General features: G+C 50.4%; 1 protein-coding gene across 1 annotated transcript; it reads right to left on the reverse strand.

The window, feature by feature from the left end:
• Positions 1–11,461: 11,461 nt before the first annotated feature.
• Positions 11,462–17,248, reverse strand: LOC142068765 (mast cell protease 3-like). Its single transcript, XM_075118591.1, has 5 exons — positions 17,147–17,248; positions 16,449–16,605; positions 16,111–16,246; positions 13,125–13,385; positions 11,462–12,355 (listed from the first exon to the last, which is right to left on the reverse strand). Exons 1-5 carry the CDS (start codon positions 17,202–17,204, stop codon positions 12,206–12,208), a joined length of 762 nt encoding a protein of 253 aa, XP_074974692.1. The 5' UTR covers positions 17,205–17,248; the 3' UTR covers positions 11,462–12,205.
• Between the last annotated feature and the right edge of the window lie 504 nt (positions 17,249–17,752).

Below are 17,752 nucleotides of genomic sequence, written 5' to 3' on the forward strand. Positions count from 1 at the left end.
TGAGCTGCATCCCAACTGCTGTGGTGGGGACCGCTGTGGGAGGACTTTTGTGATGGATTTTTCATCATTTTCCGAAACCAGGGTGAAATCCACTGGGTGAGTGATTTGAGAACAGATGATGGTGAAAAAACATTGTCCTGCACTCTGAATGCAGGAAGGGCCTTTACTATTTCAGGATTAGTAAACTCCTAACTCTGATCAAGGTGGACGAGAAGGGGGGGCTCAGTTCTACTTGTACAATGAGATGAACTCCGCTAACCTCAACTTCTTCCCTGTGGATTTGACCCTCACCAAGGGCATCGCCTGTGGGGGATGGGAGTGCATCAAGACGCTGCACAACGACTCCAACTCCCCCATCACCTGGTCCAACAAGGTCACCCGCAAGGTTGGCTACACCAAGCAGCAGATGTCCAGCATTGAGCACAGCTGGAGCATCTCCACTGAGATGTCCCTCTAGGCCGGGGACCTCACCAAGCTCTTCACCCAGCTCCAGTTCTCCCTCATAGAATCATAGAATCATAGAATATCAGGGTTGGAAGGGACCCCAGAAGGTCATCTAGTCCGACCCCCTGCTCGAAGCAGGACCAATTCCCAGTTAAATCATCCCAGCCAGGGCTTTGTCAAGCCTGACCTTAAAAACCTCTAAGGAAGGAGATTCTACCACCTCCCTAGGTAACGTATTCCAGTGTTTCACCACCCTCTTAGTGAAAACCTCAAACCTGAGTGTGGTGGGAAAGCCATCCACATGGAGCAGAAGAACTGGACTGAAGCTCGAGAAGAAGAGGAGTCAATTCAGGTGTCCCTGAAGAGCAAGCAGAACCTCTACATCTGATAGTACTGCCTCGGTGTAGGCAACAAGCCCATCTTGTTCTGCAGGGATGTCCAGTTCACCAAAAAAACCCAACATCCCTGTCTCTGGTCTCCTGAGCATCTGCGATGATGGAGGATGCCAGCACCACAATGATATTCTGGATGTGTGCATGTGAGCTTCTTTGCCCTAGTATTTCCTGTTCAGATTTTTTTCCTGAGCTGCCCAAAATTTCTCCCACCTCATCCCAGCTGGTTCTCCTCCTGGTTTTTCTCCTGTTCCTAGCTTTACCCAAATCTCATTTGCAACAAAGATGGTTTAATTAAACACCTTTCCCTTCCTATTATTATTATTAGAACTGGTCAGAAAATGGTGTTTGATTTTCCTTTGAAAATTTTAGACTTTCTATTGAAAAACTAAAAAAAAAATGACTAAAAATGGCCAAATCCCCAGAAAATACGGCAAAAAGGTGCTGAAAGCTGAAAAAGATATGAAAAAAATTATTGGAAAAATGGTGACAAAACAAACAAAAATATACTTACTGAAAACTGAAAAATGTTTATTGGTAGCCAAGCATTTTCAGCTTTTCTGACCCCAAAAATGGCACAGCATTTGAGGGAAGCTGACTCTTGTTATGAATATTTTCCTTTTGCAAAACAATCCAATTTTCCCTCAAAACCAATATCTCAACCAGTTTTAATGATGAGGACACATAGCCTGTCCAAACTTCTCCCCACTCCACTTCTGCTTTTTCCATTCTCCTTCCTCTACTTCCTTCACAGCCTTTCCCAAACCTCCTTCCAAATCTCGTCTATAATGTCAGTGATTGAATGGCATGTTCTCTCTCCAATTGTTACTGTTAGTCACAGCCTAGAGTTTGCTTTGGGCTCCTTCAGAGTCAAGAGTTCAGTAGAAATCAGAGGAATCCCTGAAGTATTGTAATGAGAATTGGGGTCAATACCATGGATTTGCCAAAATGCCAGAATATCTTTGAAAGGTGAAATTTAGCAAACTGAATTTTCCATCCATGTCTGAATGAAATTTATTTAGGATTACCCTGTATTGTTGAGTGCTGGGAGTGTTAGCTTTCTCACTTTAATGCTAAACTCTTCTCAGGTGTACTTTCACCCTGGACAGTACTTCTGCAGTCAAGAAGGTATATATTTATCAGCTTTCTAGATAAAAGCTTAGGTACACCAAATGTCCTAGGGATGTACCAAACTCAAAATACACATGTAGTCAGCACTTATGCCATAGACCAAACAAGCAGTCAGATTTCTTATTACATTTATTTATAGTCATCAGTTCTTCCATATTGTTGCCGGCACCCAGTGCCGAGAGGCAAAACAACAGCAGGGGTTCGTTACCCGGTGTGTTTCACTCAATAATCACAATGGGGTGGAGAAGCAGAAAAGTTTATTTGCAGCTGCAAACAAAGTACAGGGAGAATAGAATCTCAAATCCTGCACACCAGAGCAGGTCATTACACACACTTTTATATTCCTTAATGCTACTGCACTACACATCAGCCAATTAAAACTTTGCACAAATACTTTGCCTTCCTTATATGGGTTACAACAATGTTTATTTCCTGCTACCTCTAACAAGCATTCCTAGCAACTTAAACAACCAGCACATTCTGTCTGGCCTTGTAGCTGTCTCTCCTATTATCTTTAACTTGGCGTCAGCAAACCTTACACTATAAGCCATTATCTGCGGCTGCAACATTGTTTTAAGAGCAAAAGAGCTTACTCAAACCAGCCAGGCCTGAATTCTATTAAGGGGAGGTTAAGAAGAAGCCCTTAGGCCTTCAGCAGGGAGACCTCCTCGACCCTTATGGCCTTCCATCCCCTCGACTTAACTAGTGGCCATGCCCTGGGGTCTCCAACAATATCTTGGATATATTTGCCACCCCTCATGTAATTCTCTACTGCACTTTGTCTGTAGGCACTCTAGTAATGTGGTCCTTACTGTTTCTAGTGTTTGGTTTAAACGGGACTAGTTTAACTAACAAAAGCAATTGCTTAAATTTCTCGTAGGAGGTTCTCTTAGGCCATTGACTTGGATGGACGAAGCAGAAACATGCAGATGGCATTGCTGGGCTAAAATCCAAGATGTGGTTCCTTGGGGGTCATGCTAGAAAGTGCAGATGCAGCAGGGGATCTTTCAGACACTGCAATTAAAGAAACACCAAGAGATGCAATCTCTGAAAAGAAGTTTCACCACTTCTTCTCAGCCTGGTAAACCTGAGACAGGAGCAAACGGGACACGCGGATTGTCCATGTGGTGTCTGGTAGAACTTGTTGGTTCTCTAGCTTCACTGGTGGGTTCAGCAAAACTCTGAAGTTCAGCATGTTGACACTGTTTTGGGGTTTGTTGGAGGATGGAAATCCTCTTATTTTCTATTGGACACTTGCCAATAGCTGCTGCCATCACTATCCAGTAGATGGCGCTGATGCATCAACATTCTCTGTCATTCTTTTCTTATCTGAGGCTCTTTTTGTGTTAGTCATTCCAAACGTACTTCTGAATTAACCCGGTTTATGAATTACGTCCCCCTTCCCTTTCTAAACAATTTCTTTTAATGTTTCAAGTCACACACATGTTCGATGCCTCTGTCTTTCAATATTTGTTTTCCTTCTTGGGCCAGACAATTCCTGTCATTTCCCAGGGGCAACAATCAGTTTGAAAGAAAACAAACACAATCTTGTATCATTCTTTTAAACCTAGTGGACAGGGAGCCAGCTTTTTAAAGGTATTTAGGTGGCTGAAGCTGCACAATGGTGCCTACTGGGTTTTTTTTTATGAAATCAAGAGCTTCTTGGGTTGAATCTTGTGTTGGCCTTCTGGAAATCAATAGGATCAAATCAGTTCCTTCAAATCCATGCTTACAGCTGCCCAGCGTCTTCCTCCCAGCCTGCTCACCCAGCTCTTCTACTTCCTATTCCCCAGCTTGTCTCCAAATCTTGTTACCAAAGCTAATGATTTCATTACATCTCCCTGTCTTCTCTCATTGTAACCCACAGACTGAATTCTGATTTGGAATAATTTTGGAATCCCCACCACCGCTGTCGACCTCTTCTCTTAGTTTCCTTCTCAAGTCTTCACCAGCTCTTCATTCGCAAAATCAACAATTCCAGGAGACCATTGTAACCATCTCATCTTGACCTTGTGGATAAACCCAGGTCAGAGAACATCCCCAAAATAACTCCTAGAGCAGATCTTTTTAAAAAATATCCAATGCTGATTTTGAAATTGTCAGTGATGGAGAATCCACCCCAACTCTTTGTAAATTATTCCATTAGTTAATTACTTTCAACTGCTAAACATTTACACCTTATTTTCTGTCTCTGGTAACTTCCAAAAGATTGGAAGGTCCTCAGTCCATTGGTGGGAACGCTCCTTTTAGTTTAAGTCCATAGTCCAGAAAGCAGAGCAGGAAAGAGGCAAAATGGAGATGCTTCCAGGATTTTATATACCTTCTCCCATGTGGAGGGAACGCTCTCAGTCTTCGTTTGCAGAAAATTACAGACCTTATTGGAATATCTGAGTGGTGGCTGGGTGCAAGCCTGCCAACTTGTAAAGGCCCCTCCCTCAGCCTTGAGGGAGGGACCACTGGACCCAGGAACCAACTGAAGTTGTGGGACAAAAACTGAATAACAGGGTCAGTAGTTGCAAAAAGAAAAGGAGGACTTGTGGCACCTTAGAGACTAACCAATTTATTTGAGCATAAGCTTTCGTGAGCTACAGCTCACTTCATCGGATGCAGTGAGCTGTAGCCCACGAAAGCTTATGCTCAAATAAATTGGTTAGCCTCTAAGGTGCCACAAGTCTTCCTTTTCTTTTTGCGAATACTGACTAACACGGCTGCTACTCTGAAAAGGGTTACTAGTGAAGCTCACAGGTTCAGAACTAGGGATCCAGAGAGTGACACTGAGCAGAGAACCCCGGACAGCTCCCATTGCTCCTCACAGCTATCTAGGGAGCCAGTGGACGATACCCAGAGGAACTCTGCCCAGATGCATGAGACCAGGGAGGAGTGGAAAACAGGCCCCACAGTCGAAGAGCACCCCCTCGTCCAGCAGCCTCCTCCTGTGTTGAAGATGGCCTCTTTGGCCAGAGCCAGGAGGAGGTTGACAAGGAGGTCTCTTGATTTTGTGGGGCCACAGACAGGGTGTGAATAGATAAAGAGGTGTGGGGAAAAGTGCAGCCAGACCCTCAACAGGAGGTTCTGGAGGAGCCAGAATAGGGGCTGCAACCTGGCACATTTTAGGTAAGCATATGCCAGGTTCTCCCTCATGCCGCAGAAGGGGCAGGTGTCGGGAACAGGGGCACCAGGTACATGCCTGTTCTCACAGCTCTGTGAAGGAGCCACAAACCAATATCCCCAGTGGGCTGTGGGACCAGGCTGGATTCACCCTCCACAGGTGGTAGAAAGTCCCACCACTTGGTGTCTGGATGGGACATGATGGTGAGGAAATGAAACATGTGGAGGACAAGCATGTACAGTTGGTCACTGGGCAAAGTTCGAAAGTGAGCTGCAGCCAGCTGGGATTGTGAAAGGGATGAGCCGGGGGGCTCGCAGGACAGGGGCCCAATAAAAAGGTACAGAGGGCCCAAGATGAGGGGTGGGTGAGATCAGGGCCCCCTTGTACCAGGTACTGCACCAACCCCAACCAAGATCAGGGCCCCGAGTGTGATGGGCACTGCAGATAAACACAGTGAGAACCAGTGTTCCCGTTAACATTTCCCACCCATGTGCGTAATGAATTTTGTTTTGTGCACCACCTTCATATTGATGCATATAACAAAATTCATGTGGTGGTGGTGGGGCTCAGGGGTTCGGAGTGTGGGAGGGAGCTCAGGGCTGGGGTACAAGGTTTGGATGCAGGGCTGTGAGGGCCCCGGCTGGGGGTGTGGGTTCGTCGGTGGGGCTGGCGATGAGGGGCTCAGGGCTGGGGCAGAGGTTTGGTGTGTGGCCTCATGGTGGGGCTGGGGATGAAGGGCTCAGGGCTGGGGCAGAGGTTTGGTGTGTGGCCTCATGGTGGGGCTGGGGATGAGGGGCTCAGGGCTGGGGCAGAGGTTTGGTGTGTGGCCTCATGGTGGGGCTGGGGATGAAGGGCTCAGGGCTGGGGCAGAGGGTTGGTGTGTGGCCTTATGGTGGGGCTGGCGATGAGGGGCTCAGGGCTGGGGCAGAGGGTTGGTGTGTGGCCTCATGGTGGGGCTGGCGATGAGGGGCTCAGGGCTGGGACAGAGGGTTGGTGTGTGGCCTTATGGTGGGGCTGGCGATGAAGGGCTCAGGGCTGGGGATGAGGGGTTTGTGGTGCAGGAGGATGCTCCAGGGCTACAGCGGGGAGAGAGGACCGGAGCTGGGGGAGAGGTGCCTCTCCCCACCACAAGAGGGCAGCTCCGGGGCTGGGGCCACAGGATAGGTGCCCCGCCCCTGGCCCTGGCAGGTCCGGGTCGGAGCTGGGTTCTGGCGGGGTAGGGGTGCTCCAGCTGTGGCAGGTCCGGGCTCCCCAGCTGCGGTGGGTCTGGGCCACAGGCAGCAGCGTTGGGGGTGGGGGAGGGCTGCAGGTCCGGGCCAGGGCTGGGTTTGGGCCGCCCCTCCCCCGACTGCAGCAGTTTGGAGGACAGGCTAGGTGGGGGCCTGGGGAGGGGCACCCTCCCCTTGCTGCGGCAGGTCCCCGGGTGGGTTCCCTAAGCGCCCGTGTGGCGCTAAATAGGCTGCTGCTTGGCCATGCGGCTGCACAGGTTACAGGGAAATTAGGAATCCCAGAGAGTTTACACAGACACAGGACGGATCCTCATCCCCATTTCACACACTGGGAAATCCAGGCACAAGGAGAAAAATCGACTCGCTCCAGATCATTGGTGCAGTGTGCGGTAGAATTGGAAAATGAACTCAGGATGCCTCGTGCCCCCCTCCCAACCACGAGAATCTACCACTGCCCTCAGTGCCCCCAGAACACACTGCCCTCCCTCAGCGGGAAGCTGAACCCAGGAGTCCTGGCTCCCAGCCCCCTCTGCTGCTCTAACCACACAGAGCTGCATTTCCTGTCTAGGGGCCAGCTGTTCACACCAATGTGTATTGAGCTTCATGGTGTCCCCTCCACCTCAGGGCATTTATTATTATATCATCAACCCTCTCCGCTCCCCCTGCCCCTTTAGCTCCCTGCCCACCTGCCCCCAGACTCTACAGCTCCCTAGCTGGGTCCTGGACACACGTTGATAACTGCCCCAGAGCCCACGGCCCTGAGGCTCCCCAGCTGGCTGCTGAGCAGCCACCAATGTCCCCACAAACCCCATGGTACTTCAGCTGGGTGCTGGGGACACACCGATGGCCCTGGTGGAAGCATCTGACACTAGGGAGGAGCCAGGGTTTGCAGACAGCTCCAGCATATCCAGGCTCTGTTCTCTATGGGGCTGGGGGGGGCGGGGCTCTTCCCCATGTACTCACCAGCCTGAGCCCGGGGGGCAGGGGAAAGGCAATGGGGAACAGGAGCAGCCACAGCATTGTCAGAGGGACCTCAGGGAAGTGGATGATGCATCTGTTTCTGGGGTCATTTATAGACCTGACTAGGAGGGGCTGGGCCCCCCAAGTGACACTTGGCACAGGGTAAACCATAGCCCCTGGTTCCTGCTGGGGAGGAGTTCACACGTGGGGTGTCGCTCACCAGCCGCCCTGCAGAGCTAGCAGAGAGTAATCTGCTGGGCCTGGGAAAATCTGGGGCCCGGTAGTCCAGGGGACATGCACATCTGGGGCCCTAATGCCCCCGCCCCAGGCACCAGCCTGAGCACCCGTGAGCAGCAGCACTATCAGGCCCATGGGGGGCAGCATCTGCCTGGGAGGTGGGTTACAGGCCTGGCCTGGCAGGGCAGCGGGGATGCAAGGCAGGAAACCTCCAGGCCATGCACTCCAGGGTGTGGGTGGAAGACTTGCCATCTCAGCGCTTGGACCCCACACCACACCAGCTGCAGGGAGGGTGGAGAAGGAGAGTCACCATCTGGGGTCCCTCAGCTGTTGAGTCTATTCTGGTGGGGCCATGGGCATTGCAGGGCTGTGCTCACCCTGGACAGTGCCCTGCAGCCCTGCAGAGTTGGGGGGAGGAGAAGTGGCTCAGCCGCTAAGAGGAGGGGCCTAGTCTGAGGCCTGTGCTGTGGTTAACCCGGCCTCATCTCAGCGTCTCTCTGCACTGGGAGGGTTCCTGTGTCTGGTTGGGAACCTTCACAAGCTGCAGGCTCACAGACGCCTTTGCCTGCTGTCTTGCACAGCAAAACTGCTCCCCCTCCTCCCTGGCGCCCAGGTGAAGGAGCTGCAGGAAGGTTCCTCTGTTGCTCTGCGCCCTCCACAGCTGGGGCTGGGGCACATCTGGGCACTGGCCCAGCCTGGAGCTGTGCATATCTGGGGTGGAGCTGAGCCCTGATGCAGCTTGTACTACCCCCCACTGCCCGCTCCATGCATGCATCAGATGAGGCGTGTGGCTAGGGCTGAGACATCCATTGACAGCTTCACTGGCCTCTTCCTTCAGACATCTGGGTCGGAGCAGAGACGGGGGTTGGGGGGGACACGTCAGTGTGATGTTTCCACCTGCCAGGTGGGGCCTCGGCCAGCTCTGTTCCTGGAAACCCCACCACATGGGTGTGGTGGGGAGAGACCAGTCCCCACATCTGAGCCCCTGGAGCCCTGCCCAGCAAGGGACTGCCCATTCTGGTGCCAGGCACAGCTGGGGACACACCTAGCTGGGATCTCCCCCTCTGCTCCCAGTAGCTGTGCACAGCTGGACACCACACACATCTGGAGCAAAGATGGGGGAGGGGGCTCAGCAGCTAACAACAGAGTCTGCCTTGGTGCTAATGTGGGAGGAGCCGTGGTTTGACCAAGACTCAGATCAGCTTCTGGTGGGAACCCGGCCCCTTGATCCTTTTCAATGGCTTTCCTTCCCCTCCGTGTGGGTGTGAGCTGGTGGGAGGAACATGGATCTAGGAGACCAGAGCCCCTGTCTTTGACAGCATGGCTTCCCAAAGACCCCTGCATTGCAGGTGGAGGCAGAAACAATGCATCTGATTCTCAACCCCCCTGAGCCAGCCAGTCTTCAATGGGAGTTGGCTCCCCCTAAAAGGGAAAGGCCCCATGTCCCATTCCCCATCCACCCATTCAGTACCCAGCCCTGGGTCTGGTTTGCAGTCAGAGGCCCCTAGATGGGAAAGGCCCCATCTCCCATTCCCCATCCCCAGGAACCAGCCAGTCCCTGGCCCTGGGGCTGGGGCTGGATGGGGGATGCTGCCCCATAGAGGGGAAACACCCGTATCCATTTCTCACCCACCCCCACATGAAGGGTTGCTGTGTACTGTGAGGCTGAGTCCCATGAGGAGCTGCTCCCATTGCACTGGGTGAGGGGCTGAGTGGACTCCTGTGTGTACCTGCTCCTGGCCATACATTCTAGGGGGCTCATTGCATGTTCGGTGCTTATAAAAATCTCCCCATATCCCCGAACTGGGAGATGCTGGGAGCTGAGCTTCAATGGGATTGAGACCCAGAACTTGACAGGATGGGCTGGGAATTGTAAAGGGGGGGGGGGGGGTCAGGGTATTAGGGGCCCAACTCCCACTGAAAGTCAATGGGATTTTGATACCTCACTCCTGCAGGTGGCTTTGAACATTCCCGCTGGCTGTGTGCAATAGCGGTGGCCATTTCTAAAAGCCCTGGAAGGAAATAAACACCCAAGAAGGCTGAATGTCACTACACTCGATAGATACCGACAGCTACAGGACAGGGAGTGAAATTAAGAAGCAAACATGGTGGAGGTGAAGGCGCCAACAGGGCTGAGATACTAGAGCAATGGGTAACACTGTCAGGGAATGGATGGATGGAGGGAGGGAGTGTATCGGGAGGGAGGAAGGGATGGAGATTTGCATATTCCTAGGGAGATAGGGAGGGAAGGATGGCAGGATGGATTGATAGAAGGGTGTGGATGGGGAGGGAGAGAGGGACAGATAGAAAGGGTGGATAGACATGGAAGGTATAGTCGAAAGAGAGATCCTGAGACATGAGGCCTCCCCTAAAGGGTCTGGTGTAAGGCCTAAGTCCTGAACTAAAGTCAGGCCCTGCTGAGATAAGGTAAAGTTAGCAAGAGTCAGTCTATGAGTACAGGTCAGGCCCTGTGACAAAGCAGATGCCAGCTTGCGTATTCACTATCTGATACATGAACTTGCCAAGCACAGGGCTGGTGTTGCAAAAACACAAGCACTCCTAGGCGCTAAGTGTTCACATAAATATATTCCAGAAGGACAGTGCCAGAACATCCTAATACAAGGTAAACTCACTTCCTGAAGGTGACACAAGGACACACCGACTCCTCCTAAAGATAAGGTCAGGATGAAAGGGTGATGGATAGAGATATTTTGAGCCAACCATCAGGGACACAGTAAAGAGTGGTAACTAACCACATCAGAGGGGCAATACATAACTTATTTGTACCAGTGTATAAAAGGGGGGTCACAGAGGGGTTGTCTTTGCCTGGTTTTGGGGGGAGTGGAGACTCACCCCCCTCAATGAGCCAAGCCCATTGTCACAGGCATAAATGTGTTAGTGTACCCGTAGTACATATAAGGCAGTAATACTGTGCTTTGTCGGCAATAAACCTGGCCAAGCACCTTCACCGCTGAACTGTGTCTGTGGTCTTCTTTGACAGTTCGATAGAAGTCTGCTGTACGGGCTATCTGGCCAGAGCCAGTGTAGCACACAGAGAGAACGCACATGCAGCCAACAACTGACAACACTGGTGACCCCGACCGCTAATCTGGTAAATTGGTGAGCTGCCCTCTGTCGGAGTCATGAACTAACGTGGCAGAAAGCTATGAGCTAGGGAACCCCCTTATCTCCTCCCTGCAAATCCTCACAAAGTTTGATGAGATATGGAGGTGCTGTGATGTCAGTATAGGATGTCCATATGAATTTTAGAAAGATAGTGTGAAAGAAACACATAATGGAATCTGTAAGGCTAGGACAGCCACTGTAGCCTTGGAAAATAAGAAGAGTAAGTTCTGTCTGGAGGGAGATCTCACGGCAGGCTCGATTGTTTGTTCATTTCTCTGGAACATTAATAGCTTTCTGTCCTCCTTTCCTCTGCAATATCCTTCCATACATCCTTCTTCTATATCCATCTGTCTTCTCATATACTATGTCCATCCATTCATCGTTCACCAGTATCTATTCATGATCATCCATCCTTCTTCAATATCAATCTGTCTATTCTCTTGTAATATACATCCATCCATCTATCCATCTATCCAGCCATCCTTCTGCAATATCCATCCATCCATCCATCCATCCATCCTTCTGTATTGCCCATCCATCCATCCTTCTACCTTCTCATCTGCCATGTCCATCCATCCATTGTTTCACAGTATCTATCCATCCTCTGTCTATCCATCCTTCTGCAATATCCATCCATCTGTTGCCTTTTCTTTCATTTAAAGGGAATTTTGTAGTGTGGTATTACACCACCGTAGGTTCGGCTCTAGTGGCTACAGTTTCAAACTCACAGAGTGAAAGTCACCTCTGCTACTTGCTTCAGATTTAGAGTCTCTAGGAACATATAAGGACAAAGGGTTGTGACCACACGTACATTTCACGCATAAAAGGCCCTGTCTGTTTTACAAGTTTTATTGAAGTTACAGTTAAAGTTATGATTACCCAAACATCTAGAAATTCTATAAAGACCGGTGAACAAGTGACAAATATACTTCTACTCACATCGTTTCATGATATTCTAAAGGTCTGATGGATGCCTGGCCAAATGATCATCACTAGAGGGGTGGTTCCTGCTGGTGTTTCCAATAGGAAGCTCAATTTTCCTGATCTGGGCATCCTTTTTTTATAATGTGATTTCAACTATGCCTCATTAGCTTTTATGCACATTATGCACCCTACAGTTAGGGCACATGTTAGAAAAATGTCACTGCCGGGGATCTTGTAAGCAAAAAATTACTCTTAGTGTTCATTTTTCGCAGCGCCACATATGGGTACATCTTTCCCCGTAATCTTGTGGCATAGGGTCATTCTTTGGTCACTTATGTCAACCATTTCTTAAGCCTATGGCCTAGTGTGGCTAAGCTACTATCTTACAGGCCTCAGCCTGTAGACCTTGTGTTTGAGCCCTCCTTACTGAGACCCCTAATACCTAATTATCCCTTCTAACTACTGATCAATCTTATATTTCTGTAATCCTACAATTTAACTCATAACATGTTGTTGAATCATAACATCAAACAATAAATGATCAATCAACTAAAATCATTGGCTACACATCCAGCCATCCATCTGCAATAGCCAGCTATTTCTCTGCAATACCCGTCTAGCTCTCCACTCACACTAGAGATGGATGCTCCCCTCTAAGGCTTCAGCTTGCGCAGAGTTTTCTTGATCCACGGGACGTATATGGAGAGCCTGGTAAACACACTGGGAGTTGACCAGTCACCGCTGCCATGGGAGACTATGCCCCGGGCCTTCCCATCACAGACCAGTGGGCCCCCAGAGTCGCCCTGAGAAGTAAATACCAGGCACAGGGTTACCGATGTCCAAGCAAAGAGTGGGCTGCATTCTGTATTCACGGTCCTGAAATCCACCTCTGTAACCCACTTCCTGGGGGTTCACAGTCAAGTCACTCCCAGGACATGCCCAGGGCTTCCACCCCATGACCCAACCAACCCCTGTCGCTGAATTCTAGAACCTGCCCGATTCTGGTGTCTGATTTCTAGCATCCATCCCCGATTTCTTTAAGCTGCTCAATTCCTGTCCCTGATTCCGAATCCTGATTTCCAGCATCTGGCTGACTCCTGCCCTTGATTTCTAGGATCTCCTGCTTGTTTCTCAGATCCACCTTGGGTTCTTGATTCAGCCATTCCCCTTTCTGACTCCTAGGATCAGTCTGATTTCCAAACCTGATTTCTGGAATCTTTCCCTCACGATTAAGATCCATCCCTGATTTCCAGGATGTGGCTGATTCATGTCCCTGATTTCTGGAACCTGTTGAATATCCAGATGATTTCTGTCCCTGATTTCTGTGATCTTGCCAGTTCCTGTCCCAAATTATTAGCATCCATTCCTCATTTGAAAGAACTGCCTGGTTCTTGTCCCTGATTTCTAGCCTCCATTCCTGATTCCTAGGATCTGGGCAATTCTGATTCCTGGTTCCCAGGATCTGCCTGGCTCACCATGGATCCTGACTCTCCCCATTCTGCCCAGCCCTGTCGGTCTCCTGTTCTAGCAGCACCTTGTCCCGGGCACTGTGTGCCCCTGTCCCACACTCACCAGGAATGGCGACTTCCTCTCCTGGGGGTCCCCTACGCACAGCATCCTGGATGGGACATAGTGCAGATAGGGCTGAGACAGACACATTTTCTTGTCCATGACCATCAGTTCCACCTCCTGCAGGGTCGGGGAGGGCTGGGAGTTTGTCTTGCTACTGGTGTGGCCCCAGCCAGCCACGCTGCACACTGCCCCCTTCTTCACCTTCTTCTGGGACAGGGGAATTGTGCCCACAGTCTGGGTCAGCTTGGCCTTGTCCATCAGCTGTGATGCAGGGCGAGGGGCGGGAGAGAGAAAGGAAATCAAACTCCTCTTGGGGGATGCATCCTGTCCTGGGGGGATGGTGCTAGATGAGACCAGGTGGGGCATCCCCATGAGAACTGTGCAAATCTGTGATGCCATGTGGCTACAGGGGGCTTGGTGATGGGACAGAGTGATATCTGCAGCAGAGTGAGGTCGCTGGTGGAGGGGTGTTGTGACTGTGATGCTGCATGCCGCAGTGTGGGGGTCAGTGAGGGGGGGGATGGAATGAAAGTGGTACCTGCAGTAGTGTGGATTCACTGGGGGTCAGGGTGGCATTACACCCCATTGTGACATTGCACTCCATATGCTTTATGAAAATATGCTTATGAATATGACATAACTGCTGTACGCTAAATGCCCCTTGTAAGGTATCATTAGAAAGCTTATAATCCACTGAGTGTGTTCATCCTATTTGTTTGCATGGATTGTTTCCATGTCTGGCGGTAGGCGAACAAGACATAAACTCGTATTGCTGATGCAAACACCTGAAGTGGAAGCCATTAAAGGTGCTTCAGAAACAATGACCTGTGAATGGCCCTGATTACCTGCAAGCCTCCCTGTGACCTGTGGGCCCACCCAGGAAGAATGGAGGCTGGGGGTCTTACAGTGACATGTGACCCTCTCACCTGATACTGAATTCCATCTGGAATCTGGTACTTTTCCAGAGGGAGTGGGATTTCAGATAAAGGTTTCCTGCTTTCGGGAAGTTCTATATAAAGTGAGGGAAGCAAACAACAGCTGTCTTCAGCTGGCTTAAGAGGTGGCCCCCCAACTCCGCAGAGATACCTGCAAGCACCTGGAAACAAAAGGACTGTAACCACAGGGGTGGGTGAGAACAGGCTGGACCCAGGTTAGAAAAAGCAACTGACCTGAGAAGGATTTTACCTGAAGTAACATCTAGGGTGAGAAGTTATCATTTGTGACTGATTTCTTAGTGTATTCAGCTTAGCCTTGCGTGTTTTATTTATTTTTCTGAAACCTTTGTTCTGTCTGTTATTGCTAAAAACCACTTAAATCCTACTTTTTATACTTAATAAAATCACTTTTGTTTATTAATAAACCCAGTGTAGTAATTTTTACCTGGAGGAGTGGGGGGGGGGGGCAGGCAGGCAAACAGTTGTGCAAATCTCTCTTTCAGTGCTTCAGAGGGCGAACATTTAATGAGTTTACCCTGTATAAACTTTATACAGAGTAAAATGGATTTACTCTGCACAGCTACAGACTAGGGACCGAATGGCTAGGCAGCAGTTCTGCGGAAAAGGACCTAGGGGTGACAGTGGACGAGAAGCTGGATATGAGTCAGCAGTGTGCCCTTGTTGCCAAGAAGGCCAATGGCATTTTGGGATGTATAAGTAGGGGCATAGCGAGCAGATCGAGGGACGTGATCGTTCCCCTCTATTCGACATTGGTGAGGCCTCATCTGGAGTACTGTGTCCAGTTTTGGGCCCCACACTACAAGAAGGATGTGGATAATTTGGAGAGAGTCCAGCGAAGGGCAAAAAAATGATTAGGGGTCTAGAACACATGAGTTATGAGGAGAGGCTGAGGGAGCTGGGATTGTTTAGCCTGCAGAAGAGAAGAATGAGGGGGGATTTGATAGCTGCTTTCAACTACCTGAAAGGGGGTTCCAAAGAGGATGGCTCTAGACTGTTCTCAATGGTAGCAGATGACAGAACGAGGAGTAATGGTCTCAAGTTGCAGTGGGGGAGGTTTAGATTGGATATTAGGAAAAACTTTTTCACTAAGAGGGTGGTGAAACACTGGAATGCGTTACCTAGGGAGGTGGTAGAATCTCCTTCCTTAGAGGTTTTTAAGGTCAGGCTTGACAAAGCCCTGGCTGGGATGATTTAACTGGGAATTGGTCCTGCTTTGAGCAGGGGGTTGGACTAGATGACCTTCAGGGGTCCCTTCCAACCCTGATATTCTATGATTCTATGATTCTATGATTCTATGACTGAGCTCAGGCTGGAAGACTGTCTAGCCTGTAAATAAAATATCTGAAGTTTTAAGCTGCAGGCAAATGCAACTGCCCTTCAAGAATCTCTGCAATCTGCCTAAAACAACATTTAGGGTGGGAATTTTCTACTTGTAAGCAGTGTAGTATATTAAGCTTAGATTGCATATTTGTCTTATTTGCTAGGTAATCTACTTTGATCTGTTTGCTATCCCTTATAATCACTTAAAATCTATTTTTTGTAGTTAATAAACTTGTTTTGTTTTGTTTAAAACCCAGTGTGTATATGGAAATTATAACTTGGGGCAGAAAGCTGTGCGTATCCCTCTCCACATTGAGGGAGGGGGTGAATTTCATGACCTTATGCTGTATAGTTCTCCGTGCAGGACAAGACGGTGCAATTTTGGATTTAGTCTCTAGATAGGGGTGTGTACTTGAGTACTGGGCAGTTCCTTAGCCAATCCTTCCCATGCAGTGCTGATCTCAGCATCGTTGTGAAGCTGCAGCTGTGTCCCTACATGTATTTATGCTAGAGGGGATTTGAGAGCCTGTCACACCATTACAGTGTAAAGGGAGTCCAGGCTTTTGGGTCAGGTGGGCTCAGTGGTACCCCAGTGGTACCCAGTTCTAAGCAGCACCCCAGGGGGAATCCGTCACAGTGGAGTGATGAGATGGGGTGATACCTGCAGCAGTGTGAGGTCACTGGGGTGGGGGCTGAGATATGGCCAGTACCTGCAGCAGCATGAGGTCATTTTCCAACGTCTCGTCATTGAATTCTGGATGGGGGATTCGGCGCCGTACCCAGATTTTCTGCGTCCCCAGTTCATCTATTTCAAAGTTGTGGGCCCCCAGCAGCACGGAGATGTTACTGTGAAATACAAGGGGATGCAGGTGCTGCAGACAGGCCAATACTCTGGATTCTGGCATGGGCCATTAACCTTGTTAAAGTGGGTGTGTGTAGATCATGCCAGCACTCCAGGGCCTTTCCCCTGCTGGGTGGGGAATAACTTTGACCTGGCCCCAGGTTCGGAGAATGGCTGGCTAAGGGGCAGGGATCTTGCATTTCTTACCCAAGGTTGCAGTTACAATGAGCTGCCGTCACCATCACGTCCTCCCGGATCAGGAACCCTCCACACATGTTTCCTCCCTTTCCTTCTCTCTGTATTCTTACAAAGGCCATGTAGGGTCTGGAGTGAGGCTGGGCTTCCTGTCCTCCAATGATCTCCCCTGGCAGATGTGTCAAGAGAAGGATTTAATTCAGGTTCCCAATCCAGCCAGCTGGTGTATCCCTCCGCTAACCAAGATCCTGTCTAGGAGTTGGCCGTTCACATCAGCAACGTATTGAATTTCTGTGCGTTGCCTCCCTCTCAGGGGATTTATTATGGTAGCATCAACCCCCTCCTCTCCCCTTGCCCCTTTAGGTCCCTGCACACCTGCCCCCAGACCCCATGCCTCCCCAGATGGGTCCTGGGCATACACTGATGCCCCCAGACCCCAAAGCTCAGGGGCACCTTAGCTTTGTTCTGGGCACACACACACTGATAACTGCCCCCAGGCCCCACGGACCTGAGGCTCCCTAGTTGGGTCCTGGGCAAACACCAATAGCCCCTGGAGCCCTACAGCACTCCAGCTGGATGCTGGGGACACTCCAATGGCCCCGGTGGAAGCATCTGACTCTGGGGAGGAGCCATGGTTTGCAGACAGCTTCAGTAGTGCCAAGCTCTACTCCCTCTGAGGCCAAAGGGGGCCTATCCCCTCTTGCACTCACCAGCCTGAGCCCCGGGGGGCAGGGGAAAGACCATGGGAAACAGGAGCAGCAGCAGCATCGTCAGAAGGCGTCTGGGGAAGGAGACAACGTGTCTGTCTCTGGGGTCACTTATAGGACGGGTGACGCTTGGCTCAGGGTAAACCACATCCCCTGGATCCTGCCGGGGAGGAGTTCACACATAGAGGAAGGCAGTCACCAGCCACCCTGCAGAGCTAGCAGAAAGCAAACCTTTGGGGCTGTGCACATGTGGGGCCCTAGAGCCTCTGGGGGTGTGCATATATGGGGAATTGCACCCCCTGGGGCTTTGTACATTTGAAGCCCTGTACCCCTGGAGACTGTGCAGCTCTGGGGCCCTGAATACCCTGGGGACTGAGCAGATATGGGGCCTAGCACCCTTGGGGGCTGAGCACATGTGAGGCCCTGTACCCCATGAGGCTGTGCACATGTGGCTTCCTATACCCCTGGACTGTGCACATCTGGGCCCCCTTAACCCCAGGGCTATTCACATCTGGGGCTCTGCACTCCTGGAGGCTGTGCATTTGTGGGGCCCTGCACCCTCTGAGGTTATGCACTTCTTGGGCCCTGCACCCCTGGGCCTGTGCATAT

Source organism: Caretta caretta, chromosome 13 (genome assembly GCF_965140235.1).
Source record: "Caretta caretta isolate rCarCar2 chromosome 13, rCarCar1.hap1, whole genome shotgun sequence".
Lineage (NCBI taxonomy): Eukaryota > Metazoa > Chordata > Testudines > Cheloniidae > Caretta > Caretta caretta.

Bases quoted from the DNA above. Each gene is read 5' to 3' on its own strand.
- LOC142068765 (XM_075118591.1), bottom strand. From the start codon at position 17,204: ATGCTGCTGCTGCTCCTGTTTCCCATGGTCTTTCCCCTGCCCCCCGGG. The intron at 13,386-16,110 runs GTACTGGCCATA...CCTGCATCACAG, and splicing joins ATGACCTCATGCTGCTGCAG to CTGATGGACAAGGCCAAGCT. The intron at 12,356-13,124 runs GTGAGTGTGGGA...TTTACTTCTCAG, and splicing joins AGAGGAAGTCGCCATTCCTG to GGCGACTCTGGGGGCCCACT.